General features: G+C 34.0%; 1 protein-coding gene across 1 annotated transcript in view; it reads left to right on the top strand.

The window, feature by feature from the left end:
* The window catches only part of TTC6 (tetratricopeptide repeat domain 6), a 191878-nt gene that overhangs the window by 138922 nt on the left and 39416 nt on the right, over nucleotides 1-13540 (top strand). Inside the window, exons 12-16 of the mRNA XM_057488491.1 lie at nucleotides 370-829; nucleotides 1123-1252; nucleotides 2499-2671; nucleotides 4344-4480; nucleotides 11073-11242. Of these exons, the coding sequence (XP_057344474.1) occupies nucleotides 370-829; nucleotides 1123-1252; nucleotides 2499-2671; nucleotides 4344-4480; nucleotides 11073-11242 (1070 nt within the window). The remainder of the gene's footprint in view (nucleotides 1-369; nucleotides 830-1122; nucleotides 1253-2498; nucleotides 2672-4343; nucleotides 4481-11072; nucleotides 11243-13540) is intronic.

Here is a 13540-nt window from a genome sequence, read left to right as displayed (position 1 = left end):
CTCTTAGAAGACATTTTTTCCTTTCTCACATTGTTTTATTTCTTCAGTTCCCCATTGTAATTCCTCTAGTTGGGGATGAAGGTGTAAATTAAGCCTTAAAGGAGCATTGATTCCTTACTTCGGTACTCTAGGAAAGCTACATGCTCCTAATAATCCTAATAATACTCTTCTGCTTTCATGAATGCTACAGATTCTTCATATGGTATTACAATTTTAAGGAATGAAGAGGAAAACTTGGTTTGTACAAAAGTAGCATGTAATTTTATTTCAGTTACAGAGAAATAGTAATTTTGTGTATGGCTGAGTTGATTTATTGATTATAAAGGTAGTTTATTCCTCTAACAGAAAAATCACTCTTTTTAAATCTAGATCAATGTCTCATGGAATCCTTCCTGGACAGAAGAAATATTTGCTCAATCTTCCAGTATATGAACGGATAATTCAGTGTCCCAGCCTACCTTCATGTTTAAATTTTGACAAATTTGTCCAAAGCAAGGGAGGAATTCCAGAAAATAATGACCCTCGAACATGGGTTCTTGATATGTTCTCTAAGGAGAAACAGAAGACAGCTCTGAGAGAGAAAATTGTCAAAATATCTACTAAAAAAGAGCTGTCAAAAGAAGTGAAAGAACCACTAAAACTAGAATTGAGTGATTCTTTGAAGTCGGATCTTCCTCCAGAAGTCATTAAATACTATGAATCTGAAGTGGAGATCTTGACTGAAGAAATAAATAATAAGAAAACATATCCTGCATTTGCATATGGCAGGCGTGGAGCTATTTATAGGAAACTGGGAAAATTACAGAGTGCCATGAATGATCTACAGGAAGTAAGTTTTATTTAATTAAAATAGCAGTTATTTTACACGAGCTTATAATTGTATGGTAATTTTTAATATAATTTTGAACAATGAATATTTAGTGTACATGTGAGATTGTGAAATTATAATTATTGGCATTTTCAAATAATATTAAATACACTAGATTTTGTTAGATTGGGAGATACTATTTTAGATTACACACAAACAAAGCCATTGGGATCAATAGTTTGAAACATTTATTTGGTAGGTTATTTTCTTTTAATAAATCAACTTTAATTGAATTTATGCAATATGTTTTCTAGGCTGTACACTTGGAGCCATTTTTTCTAAATGTCTATTGGCATCGACACCTCATTTATCTTTTCCAAGACAAAATTAAAGAAGCTTTGGAAGACTTGAATTATATAAATAAATATAATAAAAATAATGCAGGTGGGTTGTCTATGCAGACAGTTAGTTATATTACTTACATCTTTACCTAGGCTTTCATCATTTACTGGTATTATAAAGATACATAGATAAATAGAGAAAGGTCTTTAAACATGGTTGTGAATTTCCTAACTTAAATTTACACTTGGGGACTCATTATCTTGTATTGTTTCAAAAATACTCATGGTTTGAAATGTTAATGCCTTTAGTATACTTTATGATAGATTCCTTACTGTTCATCTCATAAGAAGAATATGAAACTTAAAAATTTTAGCTATAGAAGTAATTCTCAAATCTTTTCTTGACCACAAATCTCTGAATTATAGTTGTAGTGTTCCTTAGATTTCTTGGTTGGGTGAAATTTATGCATTTGCTCTTATGGACCATCCTCTAACCAACTTGTATGACTAAACACGGAACTTTTTGGGAATGAGAAAACATCATATTCATGTTTGAGTCCCCAGCACCCACAACATACCCCTGGAATATAACAAGAGCTTAGTGTATGTTTTTCGGACTATGCTGATCTGATACCTGTTAAAAGTCCACAAAATTTTATGCCATCAAAATCTGAAATTTTACAGTATAAACTTTAAGATTATGAACATTTCAGATATACAAAAAGGAAAAAGGTAATTTTTGTCTCTTAAAATTGAAACTGAAAATGCTTTTAACTATACGTAAGTATCTATCCAGTCTTTGAGAACATACTTTGCACTGTTGAAATAAAAAAAATAACACCCTTAACTTAAATGGTTAAGAAAGGACTGAAATGTGGAATCTAAAAACAAAACAAAACAAAATGAACAAAACAGCAGTAGACTCAGAGACACTGAGAAATGACTGGTGGTTACCATGGGGGAGGGGTTGGGGTGAGTGGGTGGGGTAGGTGAAGGGGATAAACGGGATCAAAACTCTGAATCATAATATAAGTTGGTCACAGGGTTGGAAATGCAACATGGAGAATATAGCCAATGGTTCTGTGACATCTTCCTATGTTGACAGATAGTAACTACACTAATTGGGGTGAGGATTTAATAATGTACATAACTTTTGTATACTTGAAACCAATATAATATTTTATATCAGCTATATGTCAATAAGAAAATGAAAATAAAAAGTGAAAGAGAAGGGATAGTAGAGAAATATTCTGTACTACATTTCTGAAGAGAGAAGGATTAATGTAAAAAATTTTATAGTTAATAAAGAGACTGAAACACTACATTTTACCTTTTTAAATTTTCTTTAGAGGTGTATTTGTCAAGGGCAGAAATTTTCAGGAGAAGAAATAACCTTATGTTAGCAATTCTAAACTATACCCAGGCAATTAAGTGCAAGCCAATGGATGCTGATACGTATTTCAGGAGGGGTGAGATGTGTGAAACAGCAAACAGAGTACTGGCCATTGATGACTTTTCTAAGGTAAGCTGCTTTACAATATTGCCATTTATATATTTTAGGTCATTATATTCTCATCCTAATAGTATAGGAAATTGTTGAAAGTCTTTTGTACATGTTATATAACCAAACAATTTATTTTAGGTTAGGACCTAGAACATTCATTATTGGAATTGATATTACTACTGTATCAATACTTTTTTTTTTTTTTTTTTTTTACTATTAGTGAGAATGGGTTACATCAGAGTTGGGTGTGGAGCACTGAGACAGGTCTGAGGAGGGGGCTTGCCTTTTCCAGTTCTTTCCCCTTGAACCATGAAGCAGTGGTTAAATAAACCTTTGAAAGTTGCTTCTTTCCCTCAAACAAAAGAGAATCATTTTCCACTTCTTAACTCTTGAGACAAAGCTCATTTTCTTCTGCAGCAAACCTGTCTGCTCCAAAGGAAGCTGTGCTCACTGGCCTATTCATTTATCTACTCACAAATGTTTATTGGCTAAGGAACTGTATAATGTAGTGGATAAATCTTGGTGAATAAAACGGGTTCCCCACTTAAGCCACAGACATGTGGTTTTAAAGGACAGATATTACATAAATAAATACATACATAAATATATAATTATAAACTGTGATGAGTCCTATGAAGGAGATAAAGATGATAGGGAGAATTAATATTTGGTTGGGCGATATCAGGGAATTCTCTTGAGGAAGTGAACTTGTAGCTGAACTCTACTTGAAACTAGAGTAGGCAAAATATTCCCTTGATTGCAGCAGAATTGTAACTGTGATCTTCTTACTTTTAACTCCAAATTATTAGTTCTTAGTACCATTGAGAATTTAGAAGTTATTTAAATAATTTAGCTTTCCATGTTCCCAAGCATCCTGTTTCTTAAGCCATGATAGTTACCCATATACTTGACGGTTTTGGAAGTTTTGGTAACTTCTGATTTACAAGTGACCAAAAATCTCCTTTGAAGATACTTAAATGATTATCTATTTTGATGGTTTCCTCCATTTGGCACCAATTTTTAAAAAACTGACTAATATAGCAACTTGGGGTTAAAAAGTTTAAAAATCTTTACGGTTTTTTTCTTCCTGTTTTAAGAATACTTGGTAATCTTTATGCTTCAGTTTTTCCCCACTGTCAGTAGGCAAGGAGCTTTACAATTAAGTGTGCAATATTTAGTCTGTTCACTCTTGCCCTGTATGTCAGTGTGAATGAATGAACCATGCCAATACCAATGCTTTTCTTTTCACCATTTGAGGAATTAGATTAATCCATATTTGATTTGATTGAATCAGTCTTGATGTGGTCTAATAGGTATCATCTTTAGTTGGGATAAAATGCTGTGGTAGATGCAGTATAACCCAACTCTAGTTGAACAATTCAGTTTTGAAGTTTTATCAGTAAAAATTTCAGTGATAAAAGCCTTGGCTTCTTATATATGATGTTTTTTTTTTCTCCTACTTTTTCCTCAGAAAACCTCTCCTTTCTAGAATTTGATGAATAATGGAATTCCTAAATACATGGTCTTTAAATGCGAATCTGAAAGTTTTGGCAACTGAGTTTGCTTTTAAGTGATCTGAAGTTAAAAATATGGTTGTAGTCCATTTAATTTGATATGGGGTTATGTACTTTTTTTCATTATGTGATATGTTTTTGTGCCTCTCTCCACTGCCCCCCAACCCTCCATGTAGTGTATTTTTTATGATCCCCAAAGAACAGATGCATTATTGAAACGTGGGATATTTTACTATGAAAATGAAAACTGGATTTCAGCCATACAAGATTTTACAGCTTTGTTAAATATAGATCCCCAAAATTCCCAAGCAAGGTGAGAGTTATTTTAGATGTGGTTTTTGAAATTATTATGATTTCTGAAATGAAAGAAAATTGCTTGAAATATATCAAATAATCTTTTAAAAATAATGAATCAATTTTCACTGCTACCAGTGAATGAAAATCTTTACAGATATCCTAAAAGTCATGAGTAATAGGTATAAAATAGCAATGTAGAGTTGTTTCATTTGCATTTCTAAACACTAGTTACATTATCAGCTTTTAACATGTTGGCTTATATGTTTCTTCCTTGAATTTCTTTTTTTCATTATCTTTTGTATTCATTGAGTCCAGAGAGTAGATTTCTGTGATATCTTATTATAACCTGGATATTAAACTTTGTTCCCCAACCTTATTGTGGATAAGACAGTTCTCATTTTGTTGCTTCTCTTTTAATCTAAGTTTTGTTTTGAAGAGATTTAAAATGTGTATAAAGTCATACCTGCTCATCTTTTCATTCACAATTTTTGTTTAGTATTAAAATTTTTATAGTAAAATAAAGCAAGCATCCAGGGAAGTGTGCAAAATACAATGGGTTTCAGCCCCAGGCAAGTTCACTTATGGATTCAATGTGACCAAAGAAATTGATAGCAAAACGGTTTTTGGGGTGAAAGGGTTTATTACCTAGCTTGTTCTCCCGGCCGTAGGTCGAGCACTAGAGTCTGCCTCCGCGCAAAGCACTGGGCCGAGCTCTCTATATAGCACAATAATAGCTCATTGCCTACAGGTGTGGAAGCGGTAGCCTAGCAACAGGCCAGTTACATCATCAGGTGGTTTAAGTTCAGTGAGGATCTTGGCCATAGGAACCGCAACTTCCCCACACATTGCCATGAAAAATGTTGCTTCTGACTCACTTTCTTTTTCTTCTGTGCTTCTAAATATATGTTAGGCCTTCTCACTATATCCTTAGGTTGTTTTTTGAAAAACATCTGAGGCCTAGCATGATGTTACCTTCTTCTGGAGAGGACTTACGCTTGCTTTCCATGGGAGCCTGAGGGTGATAGAGATCTGGAAGCTCTCCTTCGTTCATCTTCACGGACTGAGAGGTTTCAGAGCCAAGCTGCAGCTTCATGAGGGCCTGTTCATTTCCAGTTTATCTTTTTTCTTTAGATGTTGCCCTGTGTGGTTACAACCTATAACAAGTGGAAATTCATCAAGGCTTATCCCTCTTAATGAGTCCTAGACTCCAGTGCCTATCTATCAACCCTATAAAGCTGTCAGTACCACCAGGCCTCTCATCTGCCTCCTACAAGAGAGGCAAATAGCCTCATTGGAAAAGCAGCTTCAAAAGCCAGGCTAATGTCCTTTGATCTCCATCTTCTAGCATATCCTTGCCTGGTAAATACTACTTTCTTGTTGCTATCTATCCAATATCTTCTACCATACAGTTTTCATTTTTTGTGCATCTTTTCTAGTTGTCATAAGCAGGAGGGTTGGTTTGAAATACCTGGTCTTCCATTACCAGTAGCAGAAATCTTCATTTATAATATTTTCTATTGCTTCAATAATAAAATCAATTATTTCTACTCAGAATTGAGATAACTTAAGGATTCAATTTCCTTTTCTTTCTACTCTTTTTATTTAACAAGGAGTTGATTTTTCTTAATGAAATAATACATTTCCATGGGAATGAATGTTTGAAAAAAATTATGAAGCTATAAAGAAGAAATTTAAAATCACTTAATTTTCTTTAAATGTTAATATACAGGTAGTTATAGTAACACATAAAACATTATTGTCTTTCTGCAGAATTAAAGGCAATACATATTTTTATACAGATTTTCCACTTTCCATTTTACTGTGAGCATTTTTTATGGCATTAAGTATTCTTCAAGTCTATGATTTTAGTGTACATATGATATTTTTTATCTTTGGGTACACCATTATTTATTTTGCCACTGCAGGATATTTAGATTGTTTTCATTTATTTCCTATAGAAAAATGTATTGATGATCATCTGTTCATAAACTTTTGTTTATATCATTATTATTTCTTTAGAGTAAATTTTAGGTTTAGAATTACTGAGTTAAAGAGCATAGCTGTTTTTAATATCTTTAATAATTATTACCAAGTTGACATGTGAAATGTTGCCTAATCTACTGATACTCTCATTAAGGACAGGGTCCATTTCCTAATACCTTTACCAACACTGAGTATTCTGTTTTTATAGTCATTTAAAATACCATTCAGTCTGATAAATTAAAGTAATATTTCACTGTTGTCTGCATTTCTGCAAGATTGAGAGAAAAATGTATTTATTGACTTTTAAATTTTTTTTAGTAATTAGTCTTGTCTATATATTTTTTCAATTTAGATATCATTAATTTATATATTTTGTGTCTGCAGTTTTTTATGTATATAATGTTTGTCGTTTGTCTCATTAAATTTGTATATTTTTCAATATAAATTATTTAGACTACATGCAGCCAAATTTATTAATCTTTTTTTAATCAGTTTTGTCCTTTGCTCTTAAGTTTAAAAAATCATTCTCTATTTTGAGATTGGATTTACAATTCACCTACAGTTTTATCTAATTGTATTAAATTTTTTAAAATGTTAAATTTGTAATTCATACACACTTTGTGTGTTCTGTATTGTAAGATAGGAATAAACTTTTTCCATATAGAGAACCAATTTATCCAGTACTGTTTGTTGAATATCCTTTCACCATTGATTTGACCTGTTTATTTTTCACATTAATTGTGCACATATGTGATATGTTTTTCTTTTTCATTGATTTATTTTTATATTAATATATCATTTCAATTATTATTTCAGGGCATGCCCCTTCATTACTCCTTTTTTTTGTCTGTATTTTCCTGGTTTACTTCCTTTTTTTTTTCCTTTCAGGTGAGCTTTAGTAACACTTTCTTGAAAATATCTTAAAACATTAAAAAATTTCAACCAAATATTTATATATTTACAATAAATTTTAGTAATTTTCTTCATATAGAAGGAGTATTTTAGGGTAACTATGTTACTAAATATATTTTTCCTCTTATGAATGGGTTATATTTTCATGACATTTTGTGAGAAGTTATTGCTGGTAATTAGGAGAGTAATGCTTTTTTGAATATAGAATTGTTATCAAACACCTAAAGCAACTCTCTTGTTCGTCCTTACCAGTAATTATATTAAATATAAATTGATTAAACTCTTCAATTAAAAGATAGTAGCAGAATGGGATTTTAAAAACACATAATCAGTTATATGCTGTCTACAAGAGAATCAATTTAGAGCCAAAGACAAAAAATGGTTGAAAGTAGAGGGATTGAGAAAAACATTCCATGCAAATAGTAACCAAAATTGAGTTTAATGGCTATACTAATATCAGACAACGTAAGATTTCAATTCAGATTTTGTTACAAAGGACAAAAAAGAACATTACATATTGAAAAAGTGTCAATCCATCAGGAAGACATTTATAAACATATACACCCCAAAATATACATACTAGAAGTACTTTTAGTTAAGCCACTGTCGCTGGCCTTCCTCAAGAATGGTTTCTGTTAATTTCTTCTTTGTCTTGTGAATTATGGACCATACTTCCTTGTTCTTTTGCAACACTTGCTATGTTTTTGTTGAAAAGTAGATGCTTTGACTATTATAATGTGGCAACTTGGGGTATCAGATTCACCTCCTTACTTTCCATGGTTTTCCTGTTGCTGTTTATTGTCACTCATGTTGTTTGTTCAGTGACTTTTCAGAACTGATTTTGCATAGCCTGAATTCTTTATAATGTGTGGCCACTGAAGTCTCTGTTCTGGTGGCTTAGCTGTCAGCTAGTGATTTGACAGATTTTCTTAAACTCCTGGAACCAGAAAACGGTAACAAAACTTTCAGTGTTGCAGATGACTGGGTTGCGCCTCTGCTCCCAGGCTTCCCCAAGCAGTTAACTTTAGTGCCTTAGCTTTCCTGTTCTGCCTGCACAGAGCCTGAATCAACCAGAGGTGAGAGCGTATGGTCTTAGGTCTCTCTGTGCACCTTCCAGCTGTGGGCTTGCATGTGGCCTTCTAGATTCCCTAGAATTTGTGGAAACTTAAAGCCCTCATTCCCCTCGGATATCTTCTCTAGCTTCTTTCTCTCCAGGCTTTTTGGTCTGTCTGTTGCTTGCCCGGTTATGCCTTGCCTCAGGTGGCAGTTAATACATTTGTCTCTAAGAGCTTTTGATAGATACTGTACAAGAGGCCGTATCAGCCTGGGAAAGCAACAAGGCAGACAGAACAAAGGAAAACCTTTAAGACAATCCTTCACGATCTACCAGCCAGGTTAAAACACACAGCCGTAATTCTTTTGAGAGTAAGATTCATATTGCTCCCTCTGGTACTAGCAACAGGCACCTGCAGGTGGTCGCCCTCAAGGCCTTCACAGAGCTGGGAGGTGGCGGAGGGATACAGGGTAAGTTAGAACACCACAGAGCTCTCTTACCAAAATCCAGCAATTTTTCCCCTTATTAAGCATTTCCCTGATTGTAAGTTTTTAATTAGACTCTAGAGATTCAAAAATGTTGATTCTGGCAGTTTTTTGCCAGCTTATTCATTGCTTTTGTGGAAGAGTGGAATTTTGGAGTTCCCTCTTCTACCATTTTTGCTCTGCTCTAACTTCCCAACTCTTTTTGTCATTGTGTTGACATTAATTTAACAATGATATTAGTGATAATAGTAATTTTCATCTTTTGAATTGAATGAAAATCTTTTGGTTTGGATCAAAATGTACCATAGTTGTAATTCTTAAGCCAGTTATTCTTTAATTCTTTAATTAATTTATTCATTCCTGTTTAAAATTTTTTTCCTGTGACCTACTTACAGGAATCTTACTAATAGGTTTTCTAATTTTGAAGGATAAATGCCTCTTAGCCATATGTTTTTAGACAGAATATTATTAAATTATATGGAATTCTTTCTGTCTTTACTTTCCTTAAGGTTTTTCATGTATATTCATATAGTAAGATTGCTTTCTAGTTTCATAGTCAGAATTTGATTTAGGATGTGGCTACTTTCTCATAATGAATTAGGCCTTCCATCTTTTCATTTTCTTAGAAACATGTCCTTTAGGATTAGATAATTTTTTGTTTTTTGAAAGTATGAAGTAACTCACTTCTAAAATTATCTCAGCTTGCAAACATTTGAAGGGAGGGTACACTTTTGAAACTCTTAAAATTCTTCTGCAGTTATTGGTTTAATCTGGTTGTCTACTTCTTGAGTTAAAGGGACATTACTTACAGGAAAGCATCGATTTAGTTGAAGAACAAGAAAGTTAATTCAAGGCATTGTAAGACGGTGCTATCTTATGGGTGGGGGAAGGAGGGTGTCTTATACGCCATTTTAAGAATTTGGTCTTTCGCCATTGTCAATAGGGGCTGTTGAAAGTTTTTGAGAAAAGACATCATTGCCTGATGATCAAATCTTATCACTGTAGAGCTAGAAATGGAGTAAATAATAACCCAGATGTGAGCTGAGGAGAGTCTGAAGTACTGAAGCAGTGGAAATGAAAAAAGGCACAGATGCAGAAGTCCGTGTGTTTGAAGAATTGACATGTTTTAATGGAATCCTACAAAAAATATTACTTCAAGTTTGTTCTGTTTTAAAGTTCAGATTTAAAGTTTAGAATTATACATATGTTGAAAAATAATCAGTAATATTCTTTAGCAGTCAGTAATAGTTAAAATTAAATATAAAATTCTTGTATTCATTAAAAAATAAGTAAGACATTTCTTGATAATGGGGTAAAAAAATGTTTTGCTCCAGGATAAAATAGCCTGAATCTCATGATGCTTAGTGCTTTTGAAAGACCTCTGTTACTAGTCTGCCAATATACTGGCTGTACTGTTTTTAACAAATTACCATTGTTTTCATAACTTAATCTTCTTAAAATTCTATTTATCTTCCCCCTGGATTTATTTTAACTTCTTCCAAATAGGCAACATACTAGCTTATTCCTCCTGCTTTTCCTTAAGTGTCTTTATTTCTAAATATTAATTTGCCTTATATTATTAAGTGAATTATTATAGGTCAATAATAATTTCAAAATCAGAGTCAGAAGAGAGATTAATTCACACAGCTGGTGCAATAGCTTTCATCTGTGTAGAGCCTTCCATTTATTTGGGTTTATCTTCAATGCCAGAGAAAATCCCTTAACAACTCTATTCATTGAGGCCCATTTCCTTCAAAATAGATTATTTAGTTTTTCTGGAGAACTGTCTGATATCAATTAGAGTCTAGTATTTTAGGTACTCAATAAATAATAAAAATAAATCTTATTTATTGACACACTTATAAATGTAATTACCAAGTATATAATTAATATATAGCATATTAAGCATATAATTATAGAAGTTTAATTTATATATTAATAAACATAAATATATATAAAGTATAATGGATCTCTTTATACAAAGTTCATAACATTTTTCATGTTTTTTTTGCTATTAACATCATGATTAAACTTCCTTTGAAAGCAAGGAGAAGTAATCACAAATTTTTAAAAATATTTGTTACTGAAATATAAAATTAATTGTATAGGTTTGTCCAAAAGAGAAAAATGTATATTTTGCAATACATATTAAAATGATGCTTTTCTTTTTCTAGGACATTCCGTGGGATAGCATATTTTAAACAGCACTTTTATAAGCAAGCAACTCAAGATCTTTCTGCTGCAATTCACTTAGATCCCAATAACTGGTTAGCATTGTACTATAGAGGCTGCTTATTTAGAAAAAGTAATCCCTTAAAGGCGCTACAGGACTATAGTATTTCAGGTACTTTGTCTTCAACTGCACATACAGAGGCATTTGATTTTGAGGTTCAGCAGCTCACTTTCATGGAATGGGATGAGATGACTAATGTGATATGGAGTTTTATATGCAACATATAGTTATTACATATTAAAATATATAGTGCATATAGGTCATATATATACTTAAAAGCTACAATATTTTAGCTCAAAGTGTTTCTAGTGTGTTGTTAGTGTGTGTGTGTGTGTGTGTGTGTAACTGTGGCAAAGGGAAACTATCATGTAAAGAAATCTCTTTCTTTAGATTGAGTTCTGAGGATATTTCTGGAAATCCAGGTCTATTTCCTAGTTAGCTTGCTAAAATGGCAGTGAATTTTCCTGGTGGGCTGTGTCCTGTTCACAATAGGCTCAGATGATGGGTTAGCCAAATTCAGAGTTTTTTAACTTTTAAACTAAAAATGGGCTTTGAGAATCCTCAGTGAGAGGATGCCAACAGCCAAAAGCCTTCCACCGTTCTTGGTATACGAATATGCCCATCACTATTCTGGGCATAAGAGTAAGTGCTCAGCAAATAGTCCCAGCTGAATAAATTAGCCGATCCTGACTGGCATCCCCGGCTAACACTCCAAACATGGCTGTTCTCTTCTGCATGCAAATTGCTAGAATCCTATCATCCTAGATGAGGCAGTATCTAAAGATTAAACGACAACCAGACTCTTAAAAAGAGAATATTTTAGAGAATACACGGCTCTTCAGGAAAGACAATTGAAGAAGATTGTTACTTGTTTGCCTTGTGAGGTCACACTTCCTGTGAATACCCATGTGAAGTAACTCAAAGCCCATCCTATGTGCTCAGAGGAGTCTAGTGCCCTCCCTTTGATTTTTCAGGGATTCTTGGGAGAGAGGGCTGAAGATTTCTGTGCAATTCTCTTGTAATCTTTGCATCTGATTTCTGCTCTCTGATTGATTCTCCAATTTTGTTCACCCCCTCACTTTTGTGGTTACTGCCACTGAATGATTTGGGGCTTAAATGGTAAAGTTAGCAGAGACAATTTAAGTTTGAAGGCCAAACACCCACATTTCTCTAAGTTTATCTAGCTCTGTTAGCCCTGTCCATCTGCCATCTGGCCAAACTCCTTTCTGCCTGGTCTTAGCTAAAAGCCTTCCTTTTTCTCATATTTCCTTCTTCTCCAAGTTTTGGGCTCCTTATTCCTTCTTTCCTATGTTGTCACAGTAATACAGAATCCCTGTACTTTTATTCAGAGCAGACCAACTTCATTTTGGACTCATTTTGGGCTAGCCTTTCATGTAGGCTAGCCTAAGGAGTTTTATCTTCCACAATCGAAAAGAACCCTCAAGACATTTTTCTAAGCTAATAATAATATCGACCATTTATTGGGTATTTTACTACTTGCCAAACACCATTCTAAACACTTTATATGGAATGTCTCAATTAGTGTTCTGAGCAATGCTATGGAGGAGTATTAACATCCCTGAGGAGACAACTGAGGCACAGAGGGGTTCAGCAATTCCATTTTTTTTCCTTAGGAAGAATTTCTCCACTTGGCTCGAGCAACTACCAAAAGTGCAGCTGCCTTTCCCCTTGCTAGCCCACGCTGGGAACTCCGCGGCCGGATTGCATTCATGCGACTGTTTACGTAATCCGTGCGGTCATTGCTTACACTAGGTCTACTTCCCAAAATATAGTCCTGTGATATTTGTGACCCAAACTGTGACCATTGTGCACATTTTTGGCAAAACTTTACCTTCTTACAGAGAACAGTCTTGAGAAGCTTAAAAGACACGGATCAAACGTTGCAAAAACCTATCGAATTCACTAGTGTGTTTTTGAAAATGAACAGGAAATCCACAAGTGAGGAGACATGAGCTGGCCTCTAGATTGGTTTCTAATGGGAGCCACACACCTGGAATACTGAGAGGAGGGGTTTTTTGCCCCTGCTTCTGTAGTTTAGGACACGGAAAGGGAAGTTACCTGCCGTAACTCCAAGTTCTGCTTTTTTTGGAGTAGCCTCTTTGAGCTGCCTTTCCTGGTTTATGTGTGGAAGCCTGACCTCCATTGTCTGCCCCAGTCTGGAATTGTCCTGGAGCCTGTTCTTTGCCCAGTAGCAATGTCTTCCTGTCTTCCTGATAATAAAAACCATATGAAGGGCAGTGGCGCCCTTCTGACTATAATTCACTGAAGCGAATCAGAAGTTAGGTTCTAGGCCCATCTTCACCACTGACTTGCATCATGACTGTGAACCATGTACCTAGCCCCTTTACACGTTAACCTCTTTATCTGTAAAGTGAGTGGGCTGTATTA

This window comes from Manis pentadactyla, chromosome 11, assembly GCF_030020395.1.
Source record: "Manis pentadactyla isolate mManPen7 chromosome 11, mManPen7.hap1, whole genome shotgun sequence".
Taxonomy (NCBI): Eukaryota; Metazoa; Chordata; class Mammalia; order Pholidota; family Manidae; genus Manis; species Manis pentadactyla.
This window is presented reverse-complemented; position numbering and strand designations above follow the sequence as displayed.